The sequence below is a fragment of the Apostichopus japonicus genome, chromosome 16 (assembly GCF_037975245.1).
Source record: "Apostichopus japonicus isolate 1M-3 chromosome 16, ASM3797524v1, whole genome shotgun sequence".
In the NCBI taxonomy this organism is placed as follows: Eukaryota; Metazoa; Echinodermata; class Holothuroidea; order Aspidochirotida; family Stichopodidae; genus Apostichopus; species Apostichopus japonicus.
In genome coordinates, this window is record NC_092576.1 from 33,141,773 (window position 1) to 33,161,603 (window position 19,831).

General features: G+C 35.5%; 1 protein-coding gene across 1 annotated transcript in view; it reads right to left on the reverse strand.

The window, feature by feature from the left end:
* Positions 1 to 1,762: 1,762 nt before the first annotated feature.
* LOC139982120 (uncharacterized) overlaps positions 1,763 to 19,831 on the reverse strand; it is a 671,468-nt gene continuing 653,399 nt past the window's right edge. The window contains exons 40-43 of the mRNA XM_071994672.1: positions 9,165 to 9,220; positions 7,352 to 7,399; positions 3,384 to 3,409; positions 1,763 to 2,905 (exon numbers count right to left, since the gene is read on the reverse strand). Coding sequence (XP_071850773.1) covers positions 2,821 to 2,905; positions 3,384 to 3,409; positions 7,352 to 7,399; positions 9,165 to 9,220 — 215 coding nt within the window. The 3' untranslated portion in view covers positions 1,763 to 2,820. The remainder of the gene's footprint in view (positions 2,906 to 3,383; positions 3,410 to 7,351; positions 7,400 to 9,164; positions 9,221 to 19,831) is intronic.

The following is a 19,831-nucleotide window of genomic DNA, read 5'->3' on the forward strand; positions in this document are numbered from 1 at the left end:
ACTTAATATGATTATTAGGTCATTTTGTGAGTACAAAAAAAGAGGTAACTTGTATTCAAACCAATTGAAGAAATAAACTGTATATATCTCTAAAAATATAACAAATAACCATTTTCAAAAAGCATTCGTTGTTCACATTTTCGGACAATGCTTCTAATTCCCTATCTTGATATGTTAGTTGCAACTTTATTTTCACCCTTAGTTATTTCAATCACGTCATTCATCATAATCACTAAAACGCAATGATATTGTGTACAAGTTTTTTTTTTACATGATATGGTGAATGGAAGCAAAATCACTGCCAAATCGGCACTACGGACTGAAAACGATCACCGCAAAGAACAAAACTATAGCAAACATCACGACGCCCAGGAACATCAAACCAGCAAGTAGCACACTCGTCTTGTCGGCACAAACAAACAACTCTTACAAGTACTCTTTGTTTTTATATTAAAGAAGTACACACTATTGATAAAAAAAAGAGTACAATAACTGTTTCTTTTCTATGAGAATATCATTTTGTTTATACAATTATTATCCCACGAAAGCATGTACAAGAAAATAAGCAACCTAAATTTCCCATTCTAAACATATTAAAATGAAAAACAAATAATGAAAAATTGGTTTATATTACAAGGACAAACATCGTTGAAAATGGATAAAGATGATGAAAAAATTTATGTCATCTTTGCATTGTCGAAAAATATTGAATTTTGCACAATACAAAAACTGTAACATAACTATAGATTATTAAGCGAATGCAGAGTAGTTACGCCAGGAAAGAAAAAAAGTTAGCCACTCGTGACCATTGATTAACGAAGCGTTTTAGTTATTCAATATTGAAGCATAGAGTATGAAAAAGAAATAACATATCTTACTCAATGGATACCCCAAATTGCGCAAGAACCGTCTTGAAGTAATGTTGATCAAAGTATTTGATTATATGATCAATATTTGCATTAAGTTTATTTCATCAATCAAAACTATCATGTTAATGTTTGTCGACTAAGCAAAACGATAATACACGAAAAGACGTTAAAGAATTCCAACAGCATTACATCACTTGGATTTAATGACAATTACTCATGTTTACTTGTCAGTGTTTTATATGTACGAGCTATAGAGGAAAGATTAAATAAGGCCTGATATGAATTAAGCAATGAATGTATTTGACAGTTAATTGCAGCAAATCCAACGTATCGTCACAATTGTCTTAACTTAGTTAAAATAAACAATGTAAGTACAGACCAATGATTCACCCAATTTGCCATTACACTCAATTTCTAAGAATGTTGTAGTTTTGAGTGCATTTGAGTTAATATTACTATAATCGAGCACGGATATACAGTGATCGTTCAAGTCAAATTATGAAAAATAAGAATTAAAACCTAAGTTATTTGAGAATCTAAAATGTGTTGCTTTTTATCAAGTTAAAACTTGTGAACTTACGATTCATCAATTATGACTTTGTAAACGTATTATTCATCGATTATGAACGATTTCTTCGTTTTTGTACAACACGCTGACAATATAGGTGTGATAAAGCAATTGAAATGTGTTATACGTGTACATCGTACACAATATACAATTTACTATCGAAAGATACGTTAATTGTTAATTTCATTGGAATGCATAATACGTAATTTAGGGATATTAGTTATAAAGTAGTGAAAATTCAAATGACATAATATAAAAGTACAAGTAGAGAAACTTCGACCGTGACATTACAGATCGAATTACACATCTGAGATAGCTTGACATATGGTGGTGTTTGTGCCATCTCGTTTCAAAATCAAACCGTGGAATTATATAAACGGTGGGACTATCTTCCTGTTACGACTATGTGTGTCATAATGATTTCAGTAAAGGTAACATGGGTGATTTGAGTCACGGAATGATAGTACTGGCGTTCTTAAAATAAACATATAAACATTCCAATAATCGTTATTCATTATCTACTGTAGTCGTGATGATGATTTTTGTATTTTTTGCTAACGAATGCTTTACTTGGTTCATACGGAATAAACACTGTGAGAAAATACTTTGACAGTGCTATAAATCTGCTACAGGTATTCTAAGCTGACATAATCATGATGGCTTGAAGGTATACAAAACAATGAAATGAACCATTCTGATTGACTTTGGTCTGATTTATGAATTATTTGTTTCGCATTTAATCATAAAATAATCATAGTAAAATGAACGGCGAGTGTATTATATCATAAATAACATAAAAACTGATTGTAGTAAAAAGAAAACAGCATGCTTCCATTAATAAGCACGACGACAGAAAATGATATGTAGTTGTGAATGTAGCCTAAACTATGACAAGTTATACCTGAACGACTGTTTTTATTTACACAAAGTGTGGTCAAAGTTTGTTCTATGAAGAGCTTCAACAACTCATGGAAAAGGTATCCATACCTTTTTCGAGTGATTTATCTGTAAATAAAACCTCTAGAACACGAAAGTGATTAACCAACTCTCCACTAGTACATTGAGAAAAAAAAAAACATCTGGAGAGTGCGCTGTTTATCCATTTCTAACACAGCTGTGATCATTCCATTCAATCAGTAGCTTGGTTGTGTTACTTACTAGACCTATACAAAGAACGTTTCCATTTGTTTGACGCAATCGAGTTCCATGTTTTTATGGCAAGCGGATTTCCTTGTATCAATCCACAACAAACCCGCGTAGAAACAGTTACTACAATCGAGTTGTAAAGATTGCCACTGACGTAATACTATATATTACACAGTTCAAGTGACATAAATAGAACTACGGATCTTGGGATGTCGTAGATACGAATTTACAACTGTGTTACTTATTGTAGTCATTGTCATTTTCACTTTCAATCTCACTTTCACTTTCAGATGATATTCTAGCCTTCTGCCATTCTGTATCTCTGAGGAGAAATAACATGTATTGTAATAGTTGTAGTAGTATTAATATTGCTGTTGTAGCAATAGTGCGACTGTATATCATTCATAAGCTTATAACAATCAAAGATAGTGTTTACTGAAATATAGCAACACAGTATACCATGAAATATTATACTGACGTAGTGTGGATGATTGCTGCTAATGTTATCCGAAAAAGTCACAATAGTGCTATATTGTGATTAAAGATAATTGTTATCTTCAGTTGTGTAAAGTTGAATGATTGATCTTTTGTTTTTTAACATAGACCTTACTATAGAGGTAGCGTCATAAACTTTCCAATGTAGTATATTTTATAGCCCTACTCTTCCCACCAGGTCCTTTCTTCTAGTGTTATCAGATAAAAATATGTAAAATGAAATCATTATTATACATAAGCACAGTTTAATAATGTTCTATCATTCAACGACACATTCTACGAGAAGGTAAATAGCAATCACTCACCTGTATGTCTCCCGAAACCGTGTCACCTGTGCAAAAGAAGAACATGATATTGTGTCGGTGAATATTTAGATCTTATTAGTAGTATTTTGATATGCTTGTTAAAATGATTATTTTCAGACATAGAGGAACATATGGCTAAGGTGGACTCTATAAACGACTGTTTCTTTCATGAAAATCTATTAGTCTCTGTACAAGATATCAAGCGGTCACCATTTAAACTGTAATTGTTGACAATTGACTTGTTACTTAATTGTTAATTAAATTAGTTTATATGTTAAAAATATGTCGCATATAAATTGTTTTCTTTGGTTGGTTGGGTGGTTTGAATGGTTTAAATTCGTTTTGGTAATCAAAATATACAATATGTATTACACTGTGTATTTTAGTTTAAAGTTGTAGTTTTCATTGATAAATAGTCACATATTTTTTACTAACAAGGATATACTGCACATTCACGAACGTTTTGCAATTTGTATTAATAAAATCGTAATATGAATAAACAAATATGTCGAAGGTTTAATTTGCTGTTTTATTTTGTCGTTTAACCCTAAATTCTTGTTATCCGATCTCTTACTTTTGTCAAGATTGTAAAAGATAAAGAGATAAAAAGAACTGTAAATTGTGCCTCAAAGATTCCATACCTTAGAGAATAATAAACAGTTTTGATTTATTGCCTTAATATTAACTAGCTTTCTTTTACTAGAAAACAGGAATCTACAGACAACAGAAATATGAATGTAGAAATATGCGAAGGGAAACTTCGACATAGAATACACTTCATTGAGTATGTTGGAGCGAAGACCAGGGCAGAGGCTGCAATGATGATCCGAGAGGGCTGGGGATGGACTTAAGATTATGTGTGTTGCGTACCTACTCCAAAGCTTTGGTTAAAGTGTATATTGTTCACATACATCGTTTTAAGCAGGTAACAATCTGTACCCATGCCTCCATTATTTAATGTAATTCCTATGTCACGATATTCTCACCATTCCTTTGTTATTAGCATTGTGTGTGTAATTTACAACAAACGATACATTCATTCATATTTTAGCATACCGAACACACGCTAGTGTGGTCACTATCTTGTTATAATACGCTTTTCCTCATGGGTATCTTTCATTGCAAAACGAAAAGGAAAAATAATAGTGGTGCAGTAAAGTTGACTTATTGACTGTTCCGGTCCTAAAATCTCTACTGTTTTTCAGATTTTGTTGTTGACCATTATTTAATTTCACTGTGGTATCTTTTCAACCAATGAAATTCGTCCCTCCATTGCATTAACATGATTATGGTCTTAAGTTTTTACTTGGAGAGCCCTGCAGTTATGGCGGAGGGGCTGTAATCGGGGCTTATGAAAAAATATCCCTGCAATATTACTTAATTGCTTCGAAGTTGTTTTCAACATCTACATCATACAAATTTTCCCATTCAATTTGTTGGAATTACTGCCTCGATAATGTATCATATTTCTGGTTTATACTTTTGGTTATATGAGTGTTATTAGCAAACTTGACATGTTTTAGTATGTGAAGGAGCCTGGTAATCTCACAAAACACTTTCAATCATCGCATATCATTGATAACGCGCTGAACAATCACAGCATCAGTAATGCTACGTCCCGTCCTCTGTTTCCATGTTAGAGCTTAATTCTACTGAGATCAACACACACACCCCCACGAAAAGGAGAGAAGCTCGGACAAATAGGATGTTTTAAAAGCTCATTATATGTTACTGCACATCATGCAAAAGCATCCTCTAAAATATGCATATGTTACTTGCAAAAGAAATTTCAATATTTGATGCTTAAATATGTATGGTATTTAACCTTAAAAATGCTTTAAATCTTCTAGATGGATTGAATCATTTGATGAGATCCAATGACAGTTGTAAATACTGTATGCTTCGAAATTTAGGTAGGGGCCTGAACCATAACGGTGAATAAAGGATTGATAAAAAGGGGATGGGTACTGTCATGGGGTAATGGAAGGGTAAATTTGGCGGAATATTGATGCACTACGTTAGTTCTTTATAAATATGTTTAAACACATGACAGTGTTTAAAGAAAATAACAAATTAAGCACAAATTCTTACTGATTCAAAATATAGTTGAAACTATTTTTTGAAAGGAAGGACCGTTCAGGGTAGGATTAATCGATACAGACTTCTATGTTGGGGGTTTAGACTCCTCCTCCGGAATAAATTAACATGTCAACTTCGGATGGTGCATTCCGAGCTATATTTGCACTATTAACTTAGGCTATACAATACAAAATACATGCAATGCAAGATTGTGACGTTATAAATTCATTTTCTTGGACTGACTGAGGTAGCAACTGAACCTCTTTGGGAGAGCCGGAGGGAAATCAAAGGTTTTCATAAAGTAGGGGTGATGTCATAGGTTTATTGTAGTCGAATTCCATGTGGTGGGTCCTCCTCCAGAAAATAAAATAAAGTCAAATGGTGCATTCGAGGCATATGTGCACCATAAATATAGTCCATATAAGTGCTTGCAAACACAAGATAACGCTAATAAATATTTTGTAACAGTTGAAAAGCTCAGGTGGTGGGGATGTGGTTCTAGTACTTCCCAAATAGCAGCAATTTCAGCATATTGCATTATTATAATGCTTGGTATTTCACATCTCACAAAACACTTGCAATCATCGCATATCATATCCCGTCCTCTGTTTTAAGTTAAAGCTTAATACAACCTAGACTCACACACACACACACACGGATAGCAGCTAAGGCAACGCGATTTTATAATTCTTCATATATGTTTTTGACCATCATGCAAAAGCGCCCTCTAAAGTATGTGATAAAAGCATAGAAACGAATAGCAACGATGATCAGTTTCAATGTTATTGACGATATCATATTATTAGTTTATCAACAAGGTATATGCAAACAGTGTGTTAATTTTAGTTTTAAATTCAGCTTTCCTATATTCCATTTTCGTAAACTTTTATTTTGATTTAAATATTTCGAATTAAATATTTCGTTTTAAAGTTTTACAGTACTAAAGGAAATTTTACTAGTTTGAAATCTGCTTAGAGTTAAATGTTCCATTTTGTTATATATTTTAATTGTCTGCTGGAATGTCCACCCATGTTCTACATTGGTGCTCCGAGGAACATAAAACTTCGTTTGCACATCGTTTCTCTTCCCACGAAACATATATTTACACAATTGCGAATCTTTCTCAGTCTATTCTGGGTACTTTTCGAGGAGTTTGAACTAAAAATTACCACATTCTTATTACAGGTCATATTCACGCAACACCACAATAACATAAATGCGACCAATCTAAGAAACCATATAATGGACCAACAAACATACATAGCTAGTTGTGAACCAGTTCCAATAAACATAATCAGTCATCCGGATATGAATATATAAATGATTTATTGTTTCTTTACAAAGTAGAGTTGATTGTTTGTACTTTGTTGATCAGTCAGGTGTTTGATTTTTCTTTTCTTTTTGTGAGGGGGGGGGGGTGTTATGAATTCCCACGTTCCTACTTTGATTAATGGAAGACTATTTTCTATCGTTTAGCTTTATCGTTTCTCTAACGCTTATCTCCGATATCAGCAGACTGTGATTAATTTAAGACAGATTGCTACATATGATGCAGGTACAACCGTCCGTGTTACGCATGCGTAGACTTAACAAAACATTTCCTATCATGTTATTATGAACTCAAAATAGCTTTAAAGTTGAACACCGATAGGTTTCTGACACATCTTGATACAGAAGATATGTTGGTACATCGTCCTTAATTTTAACTGTATTTGCAAAAGCCACATTGATGATATAGAATTCCCCATTATACACCGTTCCTTCATATATTGCCAATGTACGCGTGTTGAAATAAATTTTTCCAAACTGTTTATGTTATAACCATACATTTACATTCTAGTCAGGTCAAACCACCGATTATGAGTGTAATACAATACCCATCAACCTACCATATCATTATACTTTGTATCTGTTATCTCCTGGCTAGTATCACGGTGCTGTAGTGAAAAGCAAGAGAAACGATGATCAGACCAATAACTATATGACGTCATAAACATCACCGAGACAGTGGTAAGTCGAATCAGGAAATATTACTTTTCAGTAAAATAAAAAGAGTAAATACTCGACGAGGATAAAACAATAAAAAGATGAACATCATTCGTTACACATTGAGTTTATCTTTCATATGAGGAGATCAGCATGATAGTATCATTAATAAAAACAAATATTTTAAATAAAGTTTCATAGGGAACGACAACGGCTTTCAATCAATGCGCATGTTTTTCCATTTGTGTTATTTATGTTGATTGTATACATGTATGGATTTTGTAACATGAAACATTTTGGTAGATATATACAAACCCACATACTCACACACATAAATATATATATATATATATATATATATATATATATATATACATATTTGTATATATATATATATATATATATATACACATATATATATATATATATATATATATATATATATATATATATATATATGTATATATATATACATATATACATATATATATATAATTATATATCTACCAAATTGTCCTTGTTTTCCGGAATAATAGCTAGTAGTTTCTCCGTACTTCGGTATTTTTTTTCTTGGAGAGAGAAGGTTGGGAGGGGGTTAGAATCATGCAATATTCATTTCTCTTACAAGCCCTACCGAATCGTATGGCTATTCACATTCCATTGGCTGTAACCAGTGACATAGACAATCGCGGTAAGCAGCGGTAAAGTTCCACCCCCCACAGAAGTAATCGTTGGTTCAACGGGTAAAAGAAGCAAACTCTATTTCTTGAACACCTCGGACCTGGGCATATCTAAATGCCGGGTGTTTGTGATCGATAGTGTATATTATATTTTATTTATATTGGCTTAAAAAATGGCAATGTTTTACTTTATTTTCGTAGTGCCATGTTTTGTTTTCCATTGCTGCTTATCTATTTCATTACATATATTGTCATTAGCCGTTCCTGCTATCAATTCCTTACACTAGTTGTCCTTTCTAATCACTACTGCCTCGCCTTAGCTTTATAGTAATTCGGCATTTCTTAACAGTCGACCGAATGTGCCAGGTTCGTCTGGGGATGTGTTTAAAAAAATTAAAAAAAAACATTTGAAATAACTTATATATAACTTATATACAAATAAAATTCTGTCTTGTTGGTACATTTTAATATCATATAAATCCGTAAGGTTGGTGTTATGAGCTCACTTGTATTATTAGATAGGAAGTTCAAGTAGAGCCAATTTGTTTAATGTGCCAGACCCAGATGATTGTTGGTAATAATCCCAAATCCACGTGGACCTTAGTAATACCGTTTGCTAATATTACAGGTTTTCATCCCTTGCCTATGACTGCAATGAGGAGGAGGTCCCTACCAGACCCCCCCCCCACCTTCCGCTCCTCGCTCACCGTAAATATTTTATAGCGGAGATACATGTATTAATATACCTTTTCTTACTAATCTCCTTTGTTTAAAGTTCCAACAAAGTGTAAAAACGAGGAACTCGATCATATATATATTACAATACAATGACTCAAATGATCACCAAAGAAAAAAAAAGTCTAGTCTAGGACATTGTCATATCACAAATATACATTGCAGTGAAGTATAAATACATTACTACGGTAAACATCATACTCTGCAATGATACATGTATTGCTTTATTAATTAATATCGATAGCTCGTTGAACTTTAATACTGCATCGATGAAAGAAGAAGTAAAGCACTTCATACTCACCATCCATCGACCAGATTGAAGGTTGAGTTCTAACCAGTCGCGGCCGCTCCACAAGACTAGAATTGAGAAGAACGATGTGCAAATTAACATTCAATAAAATTACAGTTTCGATCACTCATCCGAAAATGAAAGGTCGAGTAAAGTTTGCTATGCGCTTAGCTTTCATATATGAAAGTGTGATTTAGTGTTTTGAAGTATTATGCTAAAGATGCCAAAATGCTACACAAGTATCAGTTAATTGCATAGTTTACATATTAGTTACCTTTATGTGTACTAAATTTACATTCAATATTGTATTGTTTAATATACGGGGCCTCACTAAATTTTAAATATCCACAAATTGTGTATAATATAGTCGGAATATGTCATACCTTACAAGATCAGTTATTGAATATTTACTGTGGAGGTAATCGCACGAGTGTTTACAGTTGTCTACAATACACATTATTCTGCAGTTACTTTGTTGTACTATTGGAATGCTAAAATAAATTATCATGAAGCTAATAAGATATTCGATGCGATAATGTGAGAATGGAGTGAACAACTTAAAAGAAAACAGAACAAATCCATTGGATTTAAAGAAGCAAGAGTTAGAGCGCCCTCTCCGTCTGTCCTTTATGAGCTCAATCGATATATCTTCGCTATCTGCCCTTGGCTGATTTACGGAGGGACATTTGTTCCAAAACTATCCAAATTGATAGCGTTATGTTCAATGTGACATCAGCATATCGTAAACGAAATCGCCATGTTTAAAATTAAATCCACATGTACAAATTTAAATCATTGTACTGAATATTGCTTTTGATATGATGATCTTTTTCGGATATACTGATGTCGTTTTCGTTACCGCGATCTCAATTTGGACATGACGATTTGAGCTTTGACAGCCTTGTTTTGAAACATATGGCACTCTGTACTATTTTCTTTACTAAATGATACATCGCATGTTGTATTAATATATTTTGATTGACTTTATGTTATGGTAAGTCTCTATATGTATGAGTGGGAGTGGGTATGATGTTAAGTCGGGACCGGAGACTTCTTCGGGTGACCAGTTACGCATAAACCAAACAACTAATTATTATGCAATAAACATGAACTACAAGAAACAACTCTAATTAAAGAAACACTAATGTTTCTTATGTCCATTGTTGTAAAGAATCGTTAAAGCTATATATAACATTCACTGAACTATTTGTTTTTTAACATCGATCATAACTGAACCCCTAACCAGCCAACTCCCCCACCCCTCCCTCTTTCTCCCTAGACTCGATATAAATCGGAAGGAAAGCAAACAATGCATGATTCGATTCCTGACATTTGATTACAAGGTAAAATTAAACGTAAAAGCTGCGTTACGTGTAGAACCAGCAGTAGGTGAGATGAGAACATATTGAATTTGATGAGAAAGTTGATGGATTGATATCAGAAATACATTGCCTGAAATACGCTAGTATACCCACTAAAAAATAATAAATCCTGAGAGTTCGACTATCGGGTACTTTCTAGAAAAAAAAACGTCTATGTATTTACGCAGTAAACAAAGACTATGTAATGGACCGCACACTGCCAATAAAAAACAACATTATTTTATTTTGCGAACATTACTCCTAACGAATAATAAAACAAAAAGAAAAACGTCAGTTGTAATCGATCTGTACAACTATTCCGGTAATCTTAATAAAGTTGCGGCTATTCGAAAATCCCAACGGATTCTCGTTTAACGGCGTTACACGATGATTTTATGGGAGCCGGGGTGCGTTCAATCTCGCTAACAAAGATAACGGTTGGGTATAACGTTGGCTCACAAAGTGAACAGCATCAACAAGTACCTTCTCGCACTGATACGACACTTCAGGAGTGATCAAATTTGCAACAACATTAAGAAGACTTACACTCTAAAAACAAAAGAGTGAACTTTTCACTCTTTTCACGGAGTGAAAAAAATTTAACTCCAAAGGAGCGGAAATTCACTCCATTAGACAACAGAAATCTTCGTATTTCAAAGCTAAAGTACTTAATATTCACTCTTTACAAAGGAGTGAACAAATGAGCCAATCAAATGCTAAGAACGCTCACTCTTACTTTGGAGTGAAGGATCAACCAATCAGTCAGTACGCGTTTCTTCGAATACAGAAATATTTGTAGTTACGCCATTTTTTTTACTCGTTTGCCTTCGCTCGTTCTTGTCGTTTTACATCTTAAAACATGTCAGTTTCGCAGTGGCTTGAAGAAAGCGGATTTGGACGTGACGGTATTCAGTTGTTTGGAGGTAAGGTTAACAAGCAAATGTTGAAAGAACGTGAAATTATATAGAATTTAGAAGGTTGCCATGGCCGCAGGTCGTCGTTGCCTACAGTCGATTGGCTAGGCTCTTAAACGTTACGCTTAACAGTGTAGCGGAAACATTTAACATTAGGCTTGGTACCATACACATTAACACATTGGCTAGTTGTTTGGAGGCACAAGCACTCGTAACGTTATGTATAGGTGTATAGTATATAAACACGCCTACATAACGTTACGAGTGCCTGTGTTCGGAGGTAAGGCCTATGCCTAAGGCTAACGTTAGGCCTATGAGTAATGGGCCAGAAGTTAATGCAGCTAAGGTCCAGGAATTGTTTTTTCTTAATGAACGTTTTCCTTTATGATTTTTTGTTATTTCACGTAACAAGATGTAACGTCACAAACTGAAACAGAGACAGCAGAATTACCAGGTTGTTTTTGGATACATTTATTCACAGGTGGAAAATTCGGAATAAGGGGAAATTTCCTGAAAGAAAATTACAAAATAATAGTAGAAACAATCAACTTCGGACGACAAACAATTGCAATGTTCAATCATAACTATCATGAATAGCAATAGCTAATAATATATATGTATGTCCCTCTTTACAAAGTTCACTAGGTCTATATCAATTTAACCTCAATATACGGGAGAAAAATACTAGCCTACATGGCATTAAGGTTAAATAGCATTTACAGTACAAACAATTCAGGTATGTTAATGGTCCTACGCAGCTGAGAAAGAAACTTATGCCAAAAGATTGCATGACCTTCTAACCCCTTAAAAGCGAATATCCGAAGAGAGTTACAAATGCCTATACACAGTGTATGGACATAGCAAATGAAACACCCTCCAAAGCAAACACAAGATTCATCTACTTTAAGATGGGTACTATCTGTGATGTTGAGTAACTTCTTCATTCATAGTACAGACAGCAATGAGTAATAATGTAGAAAACCAGTCAGGGTCTGAAAGGAATATCAATAATTATAACGTTGCCCTTTACCAGTTAATTATACAACAAAGATGTATCCCCTTTCACTATTTAATTCACAAGGGAATACAAAATTAATATGGACAGAAAATAGAATTAATCTATCAACTGTGTTGGAAAATCTGAATGATTGCTTACAACAGGGATGTTAATGGTCCTATGCAGCAGAGAGAGAAACTTATGCCAAAAGATTGATTGAACTTCTAAGCCCTAAAAGGGAATATCCTAAGAGCGTTATATATGACTACGCACACTGTATTGTTCTGTTTGTGCAGTACCAAAGGTAAGGACCATTTGTTGTGTTTGGTGTAAAGGTTATTACCCTTCCTGCTTCAACTGTTGGATAGTTTTTAATAGACAAAATTGATAGTGATGTAAAGACGTTATTTTGTCAACTAAAGTGTACCACAGAATTATAAACTAAAAAAATCTGTCCATTATATCCATAACCACACATTTTTAACTGGGCAATAATGATTTGAAATAACTTTGTCGTTTCAGGTAGGCTGTGTGCACCAACGTTGGCCAATTTGTTAAGGAGAAGCCCCTGAAGTGTACCCAACCTTTTCTGCTGGGCCAAGGTCCAGACAGGAGGCCAACCCAATTCTTTTTCATTTTTGATTCAACAAGCTCACCAGTTTGGGACTCCATCACAGTTGCAATTGGCAGGATTTTTAAATTTCATTTGTTTTAATATTCATTTTGCCATTCCATTAACAACATTTTACAATTATATTTTTGAGGGCTAATATTTAAGGTGCATAGTAAGACCAGATAGGGTAAGTCCGAAAGTTAGGTCTCTGAATGTTTCTCTGGCAAATGTGTGAGCATTCATAGATTCAAAGATTAAAGGTATGTAGACAGGTAGCTATTACTTCAGTTGAAATATCATAACCCCCCCCCCCAAAAAAAATAAAGTATATATATATATATATATATATATACTTTTTTTGGGTGGGGGGGGGGGTGGTTTATGATATTTCAACTGAAGTAATAGCACCCTGTCAGAGGGGTTATGACATTTTGCTATCAAATTTTGTCAGCTTAAAATTAAAGTGGATATTACTTGAAAAGTGCAGCTGCTATTTTGACTTTTTAGAGACCATCTTACTCAGAATTACATATACTTCTATATGGATGGGAACTTTGACCTGTCTGTTTACCTTTAAATTCCAACTGTGGTTATTCTTTATTAACAAGTTTGATAGTTTTAAGAAGCATATGAAGGTATGTTTTATTCATTACGTACTGCTATGTTAGTAATTAAAAGGTTTAATTTAACCTTTAATGAATGATGCATTCTTTGTAAAGGAATTATTCAATAGCATATTATGAACTCAAAATGTAGACTACTTGACTAACTTTCTATTTTGATATATTTTTCATTCATCTTTATTACTTTACATGGTACCAATTAGAGCGGGAGCCCAGAGGGTTTGGTTAGCTGGGAAGGTAACCAATTGCCTTGTACGTCACAACGTTCACAGTGCATTCCTGTATATGAAACCAGACGACTGGCAAACCGGCTGTGGTGGGTGTGGCTGGGAGAGCAATTTTAAAGTCACCTAATAGCTAACCTAGATCAGCTTTCATGGTAACCACATCAAAGTAAGTACAATGTGTCAGGTACAGTATGGCCCCAAGAGCAACAAATAGCCATCGCCAGTAATTATTGGTGGTGGGGTACCCCTGCCAGTCATCAATAATTGACCCCTCACGGCTGACCTAGGTCAGCTCATGAGGTAACCAGTTGAAACCTACTGGAAAATGATGGTTAGGACTTCAGATACAAGGGATGTGCATTGCCAGTGATTTTTATTGGTGGGGTACCCCTGCCAGTAGACCCCCAAAATGCCCCTCCTCTCATTGACCTAGGTCAGCTCATGAAGTAACCAGTTGAAAACTACTGGAAAATGATTGGCAGGACTCTATATGTAAGGGATGGGCATTTCCAGTAATTTATATTGGTGGGGTACCCCTGCCAGTAGACCCCCAAAATGCCCATCCCCTCATTGACCTAAGTGAGCTCATGAGCTAGCCAGTTAAAAACTACTGGAAAATGATTGGCAGGACTATATATGTAAGGGATGGGCATTTCCAGTAATTTATATTAGTGGGGTACCCCTGCCAGTAGACCCCCAAAATGCCTATCCCCCTCATTGACCTAGGTGAGCTCATGATGTAACCAGTTGAAACCTACTGGAAAATGATAGGTAGGACTCCAGATTTAAGGAGAGTCATTTCCAGTAATTTCCACTGGTGGGGTACCCCTGTCCATTGTCCCAATTGTCAATTGTACTAAAAACAGTGAACAAATTAAAGTTTACCTCTAATAATAGGTCTTCATATAAAGTTAGTACACATACTGACATAGGGGAGGGTTATAAAAAGTCATAACTTCTTTCTTTCATTGCATGGAATTTGTTTATTCACAGTGGTTATCGAGAGGTCAAAGTCAATGATCAGAGTTTATATACAGTCCTCTCAAAGAAACCAAGTTTCAGGTCATAGGTCGTAGATTATTGTTTTATGGTTTTTCACAAAAAAATTCCCCATGCTAAAAGAAATTGGAATGGCAACAAAAATCACAAACAGTGAATCATTCACCAGATTAATATATTTTTCCTTGACCCCTGGAAACAGGCTGGTGACACTGGCATGGACCACGTGTTTCAATCAGACAATCACCTTGGCATTAGTAAAGCTACGGTAACTTGAACGGACCACTTCAGAACAGCTGAATGAAATGAACGTAGACTGTCAAGAACATACTTCCTGAATAACCACACAGGTTGTATTCAGTCATTTGAGGCCACCTATGAGTGGTTACACTGTATCTGGGGTGTTTCGGGGAGTCTTGGGGTGTGAGCTATAATATAATGTGAGACAGTGGTTGGAGATGTTGGGACAATGGACAGGGGTACCCCAACAGTGGAAATTACTGGAAATGACTCTCCTTAAATCTGGAGTACTACCTATCATTTTCCAGTAGTTTTCAATTGGTTACACCATAAGCTCACCTAGGTTAATAAGGGGGGGGGGCGGACTCTGGCAGTGGTGGCCCACCAATATAAATTACTGGAAATGCCCATCCCTTACATATAGAATCCTGCCAATCATTTTCCAGTAGTTTTTAACTGGTTACTTCATGAGCTGACCTAGGTCAATGACAGGAGGGGCATTTTGGGGGTCTACTGGCAGGGGTACCCCACTAATATAAATTACTGGAAATGCCCATCCCTTACATATAGAGTCCTGCCAATCATTTTCCAGTAGGTTTCAACTGGATACTTCATGAGCTGACCTAGGTCAATGAGGGGATGGGCATTTTTGGGGTCTACTGGCAGGGGTACCCCACCAATATAAATCACTGGAAATGCCCATCCCTTACCTATAGAGTCCTGCCAATCATTTTCCAGTAGTTTTTAACTGGTTACTTCATGAGCTGACCTAGGTCAATGACAGGAGGGGCATTTTGGGGGTCTACTGGCAGGGGTACCCCACTAATATAAATTACTGGAAATGCCCATCCCTTACATATAGAGTCCTGCCAATCATTTTCCAGTAGGTTTCAACTGGTTACTTCATGAGCTGACCTAGGTCAATGAGGGGATGGGCATTTTGGGGGTCTACTGGCAGGGGTACCCCACCAATATAAATTACTGGAAATGCCCATCCCTTACACATAGAGTCCTGCCAATCATTTTCCAGTAGTTTTCAACTGGTTACTTCATGAGCTGACCTAGGTCAATGAGAGGAGGGGCATTTTGGGGGTCTACTGGCAGGGGTACCCCACCAATATAAATCACTGGAAATGCCCATCCCTTGTATCTGAAGTCCTAACCATCATTTTCCAGTAGGTTTCAACTGGTTACCTCATGAGCTGACCTAGGTCAGCCGTGAGGGGTCAATTATTGATGACTGGCAGGGGTACCCCACCACCAATAATTACTGGCGATGGCCATTTGTTGCTCTTGGGGCCATACCTGACACATTGTACTTACTTTGATGTGGTTACCATGAAAGCTGATCTAGGTTAGCTATTAGGTGACTTTAAAATTGCTCTCCCAGCCACACCCACCACAGCCGGTTTGCCAGTCGTCTGGTTTCATATACAGGAATGCACTGTGAACATTGTGATGTACAAGGCAATTGGTTACCTTCCCAGCTAACCAAACCCTCTGGGCTCCCGGTCTAAATGCATCTGTTTAAAAATTGGACACTCTTAGACTGTTTTCAGACGCCACCATTATTTTGAACTTTGAAACTCTGTTATGAGTACCCTATAACATGAAATTCTTTTAGGTGGGTATTGTTTTCAAAAAGCAAATTGAATTGTTGTGATCCAATTCCCATAGTTAAAATATTTAGATATTTTTTTTTTATTTAAATATATTTACTAGTGCCTTAATATGAATTAATAATACGTGGTATGTACTGAGTTAATTTCCTTTCAAATGTTTGCATAAATTACTATTCTAAACCTAGAAGTGTTGCCACCCAGAGGGTTGACGGGTTTAGATGTACATAGGATGGAGCGTTTAATTACTATCTGTCAGGAATTAACCATTTTGCTGTAAAATATCGGTTCACCAGTCATAAACAGTAGTATCCCAGTGTGATTGTTGTTCTTCATACATTTTTCACAGATTTATAAAGACGCCAAAACGAGTTCGAAAATGATAAATGTTTGCATATTGCAAATTGAAATTGTAAGATTGAGTTATTTGCAAAAACATTTTTGAGGTATTGCCAGCACACTCTGGTACATGTTTCATAGACGTAACTAGAATTATTTTTTAATTATAAGAAAATCACATTTGTATGAGAGGAACATACAAGTGGGGTGAGTGAATCATTCATTGCAAATTTTTGTGCCTTTGTATGTTTGTAATTTTGCTTCATTCTGTGTTTGTATATGAAACTTGGTATCATTTTCACTATTTAATATATATTTAGTACCATAAATTGTTGTCTTTGTCCTTTTTTATATTTGTTAACAGTGTCTAAATCTAGTAAATCGTCTTATCATCAGCGTAGTAGCCCATTCCATTGTCTTGATCTTTGGATGCATCCTTGTTTAGCAATATTTCTGTGAATAGATAGGGCCTTTCCATTGAGTCTCAAACTCATTCTATCAATCCCGTCCCTCAAAATCAGCTGTAAAATATCATTAACTCTTTAAAGAGTGAAATTCACTCTTTTAAAAGAGTGATTCTCACTCTTTCTAGAGTGAAAAAGCCCACTCTTTCAGAGTGAAAAAGCCCACTCTTTCAGAGTGAAAAGCTCACTCTTTGAAGGAGTGAACATTCTCACTCTTTTGAAAGAGTGAATTTCACTCTTCATGGAGTGATCACTCACTACACTCTCAGAAAGAGTGAGAATTCACTCCAAACGAGTGAAAATTCACTCTTTTGTTTTTAGAGTGTACTCGGTCTTACCATGGTAGTTTATGTTTGGATTCACCTAGTTACACAATTTACAGTAGATGTAATACGAGTCGAGATCTAGTTGTATATCTGGGCTTATTTTAAAATAGTAATGGATGGAGACTTCATGTCAAATTTTTGAATTGCAGCTTGATACTGGTCGAACCCGGGGATTTGAACCCTTACAGACTCCAGGGTTTAACGTGGACCTCCAAATTAACTGTAAGCTTAAATATACTACGAATCAAATAGGACTATAGGAACATACTTATCATCTCCATTTCACAATTTAAAGCGTGTAAGTAGCATATGTTCGATATTAGTATTGCTTGGAAAACGTCATTTCGTTTCATCTGGGTGAGATTTGAATATAAAGATATTTATAATTTGTGTTGTCTTATTCATTAAATATTTTAAGTTGCTGCTTTGCCAATATAACTATGTTTGACATTGTAAGGCAATATGAGAGATAATGTAAGGCAATGAAAGGTGTTTTTGCTTCACATATTTGCTTCGCATATTTCAGAATACCATCGTGGGATTATTTTCCATTTAATAATCTAATTGTTTTGTGATGGAACCCTACAACAGAATGAATTGTACGTTAAAAGGAAAATATCAACCTTTGAGAAAAACAAATAACGGTGGAAGACATTATTGGTCAATGTGTATGGAAAAAACAAAGAAAGTTTAATAATGAATGTAACTGAAATTGTTCGTTAAACAGTAGACTGTCGATTTTGTTAGAAAGTAAAACTCATTAGTAACAAGAAAGATATACTGGTTTTACGATAATATAATACATTGGGTGACAAGAAGCCTTATGAGTGAAAATATGTACTTTGTTGTGTGAAATTAAAATTAGTTAATATAGATTTCATCTATAGTGTGTAAAGTTTCTTCATTAGTAACCACTGTCAATGAGTTGCATCATAAACCAAGTAAGGGGAAAACATTAAAGAAAAGAAAATCAACTAAATAAAAAGAAGAATATGTGAAAGGGGAGAACCACTGGTATTTTCGCTGTCAGATGGTCTGCAAAGCGACATTTAAACACAGGTTACGCGCAGAGGAGGTGCCTTGTGTGAAACTTGTGGACATTTTGTAGTATTGTTAAAACCGCTGGAACCAAAATTACGTTAGTTCATTTATAACGTCCGGATGCGTGTAGTTTGAAAATACGGGCGATATATTTCTCATTGACCCGCTACCGTGTACATTACATGACTTTTTTTAGTTTTAACTTTTTGTAAAATCTAACCCTACTGTTTCGATTAATTTATTTACCAATTTAAGGACGATCAAAGATTAGATTTGCTGCTTAAAAAGGGTAATTTCATATTTGTGATTATTTATTGATAAATTATTTTACAAAGGGTTCCCGGACAATTCCCCCCTGGACGATTTCCCCCGGACTATTACCCCCCCGGACGAATCCCCCTAGGACAATTCCCACCCGGACAATTCCCAACCCTGATATTTGCCCCCGGACAATTCCCACCCGGACAATTGCCAACCCTGACAATTGCCCCCGGACAATTCCCACCCGGACAATTGCCAACCCTGACAATTGCCCCCCGAACAATTCCCACTCCGGACAATTCCCACCCATGACAATTGCCCCGGACAATTTCCCCCCGGACAATTTCCCCCTGGACAATCCCCTTCCTCGGAAATTTCGACGATTGATTGACACCCGATGTAGGCGTCGTTAAGACTATTATTCCAGTAAAATTGGTGGTGTGCAACAGGAGATTTCAGTTTTGGTTTCGATGACAATCGTAACTTATGAATTCATGCGGGCGGAGAGTGTGTGTATGTGTGTATGCGTGTGCGTTGGGGGCTTGTAGATACGATATCTCAAGAAGGGAAGCTTTGACAAATCTAATATTGGTGTATATGAATAACACATTTGGACACGCCCCTCAAAAATATTAATGAGATGCAGTAGGGTTCT